The 9,476-nt window shown below is 38.7% G+C and overlaps 1 protein-coding gene across 12 annotated transcripts in view; it reads right to left on the bottom strand.

Moving 5' to 3' along the window:
* Positions 1-509: 509 nt before the first annotated feature.
* The window catches only part of LOC103712565 (5'-3' exoribonuclease 4-like), a 35,671-nt gene continuing 26,704 nt past the window's right edge, over positions 510-9,476 (bottom strand). For 9 of the 12 annotated variants that reach the window (XM_088721297.1, XM_088721296.1, XM_039129443.2 and 6 more), the window contains 5 exons: positions 9,215-9,366; positions 9,012-9,116; positions 8,833-8,908; positions 5,481-5,560; positions 510-1,424 (listed from right to left, as the gene is read on the bottom strand). In XM_088721297.1, the coding sequence (XP_088577423.1) occupies positions 908-1,424; positions 5,481-5,560; positions 8,833-8,908; positions 9,012-9,116; positions 9,215-9,366 (930 nt within the window). In that variant the 3' untranslated portion in view covers positions 510-907. Of the gene's footprint in view, positions 1,425-1,675; positions 1,772-5,480; positions 5,561-8,832; positions 8,909-9,011; positions 9,117-9,214; positions 9,367-9,476 lie in introns of all 12 variants that reach the window. The other 3 variants (XR_015986839.1, XR_015986840.1, XR_015986838.1) reach the window with 2 other exon arrangements.

Genomic DNA, 9,476 nt, shown 5'->3' with positions numbered 1-9,476 from the left:
TGAGTATAAGATTTTACAAATTATTGAATATAAGTATAACAGACAGAAACATTAGAGGGATATTCAATAGTTTTTCTTACCAGCAATGCACGAGACATTGACAGTAGAAAATCAAAAGCCCTAGCCCACTTTCTCCCTCCACCAGAATCTATGGGTTGTTCCATTCAAATTCTTCTGCCTCTGCACCATGATATAAAATGCATTCGTGAGACTTGTTATAAAGAATTCCAGCTTCACATGCGCGACTCAGATGCTTCTAGAAGCTGCTTTGTTTACCCAATAGCCTACCTTGGAACGGTTGTATTGTCCCGAAAGTAAATGAGAACAGTAAATATTGGATTTTTCAGTGATTTTTCTGAGCCACTTAAGCATTTTCCATTATAGCAGTTTATTCTTCTATGAGGAGGCCTTCTCCATACTTTGCCCGGACGCTAAAAAACATACAGCATGCTTGCGCATATTTGGCTGTATATGAAATATCTTATTATTTGTGTTCAACCATAATCATGTATATAACGCAGCTTCGTTAAATAGAGCAATTGTTACATTCATAACAGCAAGGGGAAGGGGGAAAACATTAAGCAAAAAAGCATTCCACGGGTAACAAATTCCTTGACCCCTTGTACACTGGTCTGACATCAAGATACTATAAAAAATGTCATATAAAAACAACTGGCCAAATACCAACATGATACTTCTGGAAGACATTACATTTCTGACCAATGTCTAAAAGATTGAAAAATTTGTTAGCAGACACCATCATCACTGCTGAATTCTAGAGTTTAATTGGTCGAGTTCCTAACCTAATCGGGTACACATCCTGCACCTCCTGCGGCCTCTAGAATTTAATTCGTGTTGAGTTGCTCCTAATCTAATTCGGTACACATCCTTCACCTCCTGCTGCTTTTCATGTTCGACCTGAGGGGTCTCTTACAGTTTGCCTACGGATCCAGTTTGTGGGAGGCAAAGGCAATGGAGGTCCATTTAGGATAGGCTGCCGCCGATTTGAACAGAACTCATCATCTGGCATCTTTGGATGTTGTTGGCAATTTTCCTGCTCATCAATTCTCATATTTGACATCCCTATATATATATTCTGCTGCTGATTTTGAGAAATCAACTTTTCCTGTATTCTGAGGTTCTGCCTGCTGCATTCGGCCTCATTGGAGTTCTGAACTGACTGAGAACTTGGAAAATCTCTGGGCTTGTGATTTGAGGAACGGTAATAGCTCAGGTCTCGGACAAAGCTTCTCTTGTGCCCTAGAGGTCCGGTTGGCCTTGGCTTGTAAACTGCCTGCAGGGCATTCTTGTAGGGTCTGTCAAGCAATCCTGAGACGTTGGTCTTCAGCTGCAGTGTATTTTTCAGGAGACGATGGGCTGCTGCACCTAGGTGCGGACCCGATCTAGCTACAGACAGCTGTGACCTGGAATCACAGTCCAAGTCATAAAGAGGTAAATTAGATCTGGAGAAATTCAAATTTATATGAGAGAAAACAAAAGGCAGCAATCTGACTACAAAGACGTATCGCTGCCAAAAATAAAGAGAAACCTGCAACATAGGTACAGACAAAACAACTATCCTAGATTCTAACATGTTCCACAAGGTTGATGCAATATGCTACCCTATGAGTCCAAGTCTAATAATTTTCCTAGCGTTCATAGGTGTAGCACTTACTGCATTCAGTACGTGGAGTCCACGCGCCATCAGTAAAAAGCAGATGACAGACCAAGGGAACATAAAGAACTAGTGTGTCACACCTGCTATGTGCTGCTGGAAAAGGGGCAAGATTCTGTTAGAATTCTCCCATACCAACATAGAGAATTCAGTGCTCCAGTTTTATTATGCAGTAAAATATTACATGATGAAGATCTGGAAGCCTTTTCCTTGATTATGTAACACAGCAGAATAAGAATCTAAAGAGCAATTTACTGCAGATTGCTGACAGAAGAATCTTCTAATGACTTTAGATTGATGAGGTTATAACCAGATTTTAATTTGATTCTTTTAACTTTCCTTTCGAGTCTTTCTTTCAGGTCCCCATGCAATATCAGTCATCTTTAGCTTTCCTTGTTTATTTGGATACTTGGTAGAAGGCCAAGGATTGCTAGCACCTCAAGTGGGCTAGATGCAGAGCAAGATCCATAGGTGCAGCATGGCAGATTGCAGTAAATCAGCTATTTTCCCTCTTTGGTTTCATGGTAATAGTTCTGATTTAAGCTTTATAGCAAGATACTCCTACGTATAGTGCCACACCCACTTCAGAAACTTTTAGGAAACTTGTACCCACATCCTCTTTTCTTTTTCCTTTTTCTGTGTCTTTTTGTGTGTGTGTGTGTGTGTGTGTGTGTGTGTGTGTGTGTGTGTGTGAGAGAGAGAGAGAGAGAGAAGATTCTCCACATCCACACTAGCACCTTTAACCGAATCCACTCCCACAGCTGCTCTTGATTTAGGTGATAGATATTAACCATTTAATAAACTTGTTTACTGCTTTGCAAATGATATGGACCTAATCATTTGCGCCTAAAATCCCATTTAAATCCTATCATTTGTTTGTTTCTAACAAAAAAGATTACCTTCTTCATTAAGAGAAGAGAAAGATCAATATGTAGGGGTTGTTTAGTTGTATGTGAGTTTACTAAAACAGAAAATGATAAAACATGAATTTTGTAAAACGTGTTTTATGGGCCTTGTTTCATAAAATTCATTTTTTAGGTTTTATGACTTGCCAATTTTGGCAAAATGGGATTTATAGAAAACAACTAAACAATCATTTCTAGAAAACTCATCTATTTCAAACTTTGTATAAACTTATTTTAGAAGAACCTATCAACCAAACAGTCCCATAAGGACTGTAAAGTGATATCAGGAGGGAGCTTAACCACATAACCTAGATTACTATTTTTAGTTACGCATACTAAGTACAAGAAGAAAGCAAAAGAAATTAATAAATGTCCAAAAAGATAAGATGGTGGAATTTAAAAGGAAAAAATATGATAGCTTTTAGAGATATACGATTATAGGAGGGAAATTAGAATTTAAGGACTGAACCAGCCAAAATGTGGGATCAAATGGCGAACTGTATTAAGAAGGTAGCTGAAGATATTTTAAGAGAGATAACTGAGGTTTGGAAGATCATGGGATATATTAGGTTAAATTGACTTGCTAACTTATGTAATAAAAATTATTAAAACTATGAAAATATCAGATGATTGAAGGAGAAGTCTTGTAGTAGCTGTCTATAAGAATAAAGACGAAACACAAAACTAATCTAATTATCAAGGAATTAAACTTATGAGTCACAGTGAGATTATGGAAAAGGGTAGTTGAAAAAAAATTAAGAAAAATAACTACTATATCAGATAATCAATTTGGATTTATGCATAAAAATCAACAATGAAGACCATCTATTTCTTAAATAATTGGTATAAAAATATTTTAAAAAAATCTCCATATAATCTTTATTGATTTAGAAAAAGGTTATGATAAGGTATCAAGAAAAATGATTTGATAGGCTTTAAAAAGAAATTGTGTGCATAAATGATATATTGAAATAATTGAGGTCAAGTTTGTTAGAGCAGTTAACAAGTGCTAGAAATTGCTGCAGAACAGACATTTTTCCAGTTACAATAGGCTTACATCAAGGATCAGCACGAAGTCCACACCATTTTGTATTAATTATGGATGAACTCAGCTAATGTTCAAGAAGATGTACCATGGTGTATGTTATTTGCCAATAATATAGTGTTAATTGATGAAAAGAAAACTAGATTAAATACTAAATTAGACTTATAAAAAAAATGAAGGATAAGTGCTTAAAAATTAATAGAAAAAAGACAGGTATATTAATGAGAATGGAAATAAAGACATAGTATTGACGAAGATCGATGGATAAGAGAACCCACCAAGGTTCGCCGAACCGGTACCAAAGGTACGACCGATGATCGATTCAACATAGTACAGATCTGTACCTTATCATTCCACTTAGGGGTGTACCAACACAAGGAGAGCCAAAGAAAAAGGGGAAGAGAGGGAAGGGAGAGAGAGAGGGAGAGGGAATGGGAAGGGGTATAGAGAGAGGCTGAGAGAGAGGGCTCGAAAGCCCTCATCAATGAAGGCTTTCGAATTGGCAAAATAAAAGGGATCTCCTATTTCAAAATGAAATAGGGGCAACCCAATCGATGAGAGCTTTCGAGCCCTCATCCATCTCACCTTATGCATAATGGATCCTAAATAACAAAATTGGTCACTCTGTGGACTCCAAGGTCTATTGAATTGTGACAAACCAGCCGGTTCGGGGTGTACTAAGCCGGACCGGTCGGTTACCACCACGATTCATTCTATTGGTTCAAAATGTAAGCAAAAAAATTATGGAGTGAGAGAAGCCAATTTCAAATTGGCAAAAACAAAAATAGAGATTTCCTGTTTTGAAACAAAACATGGGAAACCCCATCAATAAAGGCTTTCAAGCCCTCCCTCCCTCTCTCGCTCTCCCTCTCCCTCCCTCCCCCTCTTTTCCTCTCCTTCTCCCTCTCCCCCCATGGGAGCATGAAACATGCTTAGGGCTTACATTTCGAACCAAAGGAATGAATTGTGCCAGTTATCGACTAGTCTAGTTCAGTACGCCACAAACCGGCCAGTTCAGCACAATTCAACAAACCTTGGAGCCCACTGAGCGACCAATTTCATTACTTAGGATCCATTATACAAAACATGGAGAGATGGATGAAGATATGTAATAAAATTAAGAGCTGATTGGATGAAGTGGAGAGGTGCATTTGGAATATTATGTGATGGATGCATACTTTGGAGATATAAGGAAATTTTTTATAGAACAACAGTAACGCCTGCAATGTTGTACGACCCAGAATACTGGAAAATAAAGTATACAAAAACAAACCGTATGGCAGATATGAGAATGTTAAGATGGATTTGTGGTAAAACCAAAAATGATAGATTAAGAAATAAATATATTTAAGGAGTTGGATTAAGAAATAAATATATTTAAGGAGCTATAAGAGTTGCACAAATGGACAAAACAACAAAAAATTGATTAAAATGATATGGATATATACAACAAAGATCTAAGCAAGCTCCTGTAATGAGAGATACTTTAGTTTGTGTTGAGAATTGCAAGAAAAGATCAAAACTAACATCAATAGAGATTGTGTGGAAGGATACCGAGAAACTTGGAAAAACATTCCGTTGACCTTGGATAGGAATAATGAGGATCTATGAGGACAACCCCAAATAGTTGAGAAAAGGCTGCATAATCATGATTATGATTTGTTTCCTGCTAACCAGAAACTAAGCCCTCATTTTCATACATTTAAGTGAACCTTTGTGCCCTTTAATGGTTGTCCTACATCACAAGAATCTCCTAAAATGTTGTGTGATGAGCCTACAAACTAATGCCCTAGCAAAATCCATATAAGATCTAAACCAACAATATGTGATCATAGAAGCAAAATAATCGGGATACCTCTCTCTGCCAGGCTGATGTCGACTATTGTCTTCATGCCATAACACAGGGAATGGTTTAATGTCTTGAGGTTTCAAAACCTGTGAAACAGCAAGATCAGATCAAGTGTTCAACAATTTTCAACAAATAAAAAAACAACATCAAAATAGCAATTAATACACAGAAAGAAGTCATTCCACAGTTCAACTCCAAATAACTCTCAAATCCCAAAAGGAAAAAAAAATCAAATATCAGCAAGTATGCTCATATACATGTACAACTTATATTCACACTTTTGTATTACACAAATAGCAAGGTAACTGCTTGAAATGAGAAGATTGGACCAATAAATAAAGTAATAACATAAGGATCATAATGGTCCCCCACATGTACCTATACATCATTATCATTGACAGAATATATTTGGATTTGAATAATGAGTGCAGTGGTAAAGGAAACCAAAGGGCATGCACAAGACAACCACTAAGTTAGATGCGAGCATGCTGCTATAGCTTATAGTAATTACAAAACTCAAATGGACTATAATCCATTATAGCTCAGCCTCGAATGCTCTTGGAAAGCCAAAGCAGCTAGATGACTATATATCATGGTCGGCGGAACCGTCCCGAACCGCCTGGTTCGGGGCATCCCGAGACGGTTCCGGCAACGACACCGAGACCCTGTCGCAAGGGGAGGAAAAAAAAGGAAAAGAAAGAAAGAGCGGGGGAGGGAGAGAGAGGGAGAGGAAGGAGAAAAGAGGCCGCATGGAGGGGGCCTCCGCCTCCTCCGTGCGGAGGCTCCCCAGCTTCGGTCAGCCGGCCTCTCTCCTCCTTCCTCTCCCTCTCCCTCCCGCTCCCGCTCTCTCTCTCTCTCTCTCTCTTTTCCTCTCCCATTGCCGACCGGCCTCTCTCCTCCTTCCTCTCCCTCCCTCTCCCGCTCTCTATCTCTCTCTCTCTCTCTCTCTCTCTTTTCCTCTCCCATTGCCGGCCGGCCTCTCTCCTCCTTCCTCTCCTCCCTCTCCCTCCCTCCCCCGCTCACATTTCTTCCCTCATGTTCTCCCTCTCCCCCGCCTCTACTGTGTCGATACAGGGCCGGCAAAGCACGACGCGGAGCCGTACCGACCCATGCTGCCGGAAAACCGGTTCCGGGCCCGGTACCAGCACAGCAGACGTTGCTGTAGATCATTTTAATAGTGTGGATTTCCAATTTAGAGATTTCATCACTTATTTTGCATTGGCCGGATTGAGACATTGGTCGTCTTGGAAGATAATATAAAGATATGTGAAAGAGAGAGAGAGAGCCACTAAGTCTTAGACTACAGTCTGATTCTAGTAACAAAAGTAATAGGCATTGCCATTTTAAAAAGAACCTAAACCATATCAAGTTCATCATGAGCGGCAAACAAGGTGCCTAGTCAATCACATCTGGATGCAAGGATTGCTCAAACTAATTAGACAAAACCTGGAAGACACTAGGAGACAAAAACTTGATGAAGAGGGAAAAAGATAGAGGGCATTGGATCAAAACAATATCTAAGAGAAGATCAAATCAATCGATGGCATCAAATCAATGTAAAGGCCAATAAACAGAGAGGAACAAGAGAAGAGAAAAGCTTGGGCCTCTTCCAAAAGCATACAATATGGCAATGAAGAAATGTTGGCATTGGATCAATTCAATATTTAAGAGAAGATCAAATCAAGCAATGACATCTAATCAAGGTAGAGGTCAACAAACACAGAGGAACAAGAGGAGAAAAGCTTGGGCCTCTTCCAAAAGCATACAATAAGATATTGAATAAATATTTGTAAATACCCAAATTCTAAATTCAGCACGTAACCACATTTCCATGTACTCCTTGTAGATAGAAACATTTCCTTCAACGAAGCCCCATTTCCCAAAATTTTGCTCTTTTAGCCATCTACTAACCAAATAAACTTGTATCAGACATTAATAGCAATTAACACTACACCTAATTTCAACTAATAGTTTTAGATGGTAACAGCTCAAAATTAAGTTGGCATTAACTCGTAAATATTTACTGTAGAAAGTAGCAAGATATGCTACACCAGTACTAGGACCCATACATGTTGCCTGGCGGTACGATATGATACGGTACCATGCCATTCCGTTCTGGGTCCGTATCAACACAGCACTACCGGGTGAGGGAGGGGGAGGGGGAGGGGGAGAGGGAGAAGAAGAGAGAGAGAGAGAGAGAGAGGGAGAGAGAGGGAGGGAGAGAGGGAGGGAGGAGAGAGATGGAGAGAGGCCAAGGGAGGGCTTGAGATGCCCTCGGTTCCCCTTTTTTTGAAGTGAGGTTGGCAAGGCATGCCGACTTTATTTTACAAAGCCAGAATAAAAAAAAGGGGCCTCTGCACCTGTTCCGTTTGAAACAGAGAACAGAGACCGCTTCCTGCCCTCCCTCAACCTCTCTCCTTCTCCATCTCCTCTTCCCCCGCCGAATTTCTCGAACTAAGGGGCGGAATTATGCCGGTCCGCCCACTACAGCTCAATATGCCCCGAACCGGGCGATTCGGGACAGTACAACATTCCATGGAAAGTAGCGTCTACCTAGCATATTAGCTCAATTAATATTCAGTTTGAAAATTTTAAATCAAAAAAAATCCACCAACAATGTTTTCGATGTAATTTTTCAGACCTTCATCCAAAATTTGTAGTTAAATAAATCCATTCCATCACACTTCAAGCATTGCAGAATATGGGATACGTTAGTATGTCTTTGCTGATAAAGCATGATATTAAACCATGGCTATACAGTACATGTACATGCTCGGTTTTCTCTAGTACATAATACAAGAAAAAGTACTCTGCATGTTATTCAGTAAAAGAAAAAAGAAAAATGAACATACTATATTTCTGGACTATGCAGATATCAAAGTTGCAAGCCTCCAAGAACAAACATGTGAGAGAAGGGGGAAAAGCCATCTCATATCAAAACTAGCTATTTGTTCAAACTCAGTGAATCGGTATGTGCTTTATGTTTAACAACATAAATGATATTTATTCTTGGGATGGAAGAAAGTATGATTTCTTACTTTCGATGCATGACTGCAATAATACCAAAAAAATCATTCTATAAAGTCAAAAAGATATTGATCTAAGATATAGAATGTAGAAACATATTGTTATATACTACAATTTGGCGCAAATCACAACTAAAAGCAAGTCCAGTTGCATGGCTCCAAGTCTCAAAAGTATTCAATTCTATACTTCTATCATTCACAATCAATATTTATATTAAAAATAAAAAATGACATATTTCTAGAAAAGAGCTGATAACTCAACAGTGATCATGTTCAATGTTTGCTTCCAAGTTTTCTTGTGCAAATATAAGAATATACTGCTTCAGAAGTACCTTTTCAGGTGTGATCACACCTTCAGGAGGTTCTGGAATATGCTGGTGGTATGTAGGATTAAGATAAGTGGCGTTCCTACATCATAGAAGCAAAATGAAACAAAAGCAACTAAGAATTTAGGAATTGACAGTATCATTTTTCTTTTACTGCTGCAAAGTAGACGTTGCTGAAAACTTACAAAACTTGGTTATTTTCAAGACTGCTCAACCCTTTCACCGGTGCAAGTATCGTTACGCTGTAAAAGTTCCTCTCACATAGACAAAGGAATCCATTCATTCCATCACTGCACCAAAGTAAAAGATAATGTATATTTTTGATAGAAAAAAAAACACTTAAATATAAGAATATCAGTAAAATAACAAACAAACATCGGTTACTGACCTAACACCTGCATCAATTGGAGTAATTGGTGCTTCTTGAAAAGAAAGCTGATAGCACATCTGATATAGTGTATAAATTTGTGAAGCCAAAGGATGATTTATGTAAACATAAATTATATCAAACATCATTGTGTTCCGAAACTTTTCTTCCTCCTGTGTAAGCTCAAAAGATCAAATACATCAGGAAACATATTAAAAAACTAAGGTGGTGTTTGGTTGCAGAGTCAGTGGAGGGATATCCCTTGCAGATATCCCTTGCAGTG

Source organism: Phoenix dactylifera, chromosome 5, assembly GCF_051530095.1.
Source record: "Phoenix dactylifera cultivar Ajwa chromosome 5, Ajwa_hap1_PhDact_Kaust_v1.1, whole genome shotgun sequence".
Classification (NCBI taxonomy): domain Eukaryota; kingdom Viridiplantae; phylum Streptophyta; class Magnoliopsida; order Arecales; family Arecaceae; genus Phoenix; species Phoenix dactylifera.
The sequence above is the reverse complement of the archived record's forward strand: the minus strand, read 5'-3'. Positions and strand labels throughout refer to the sequence as shown.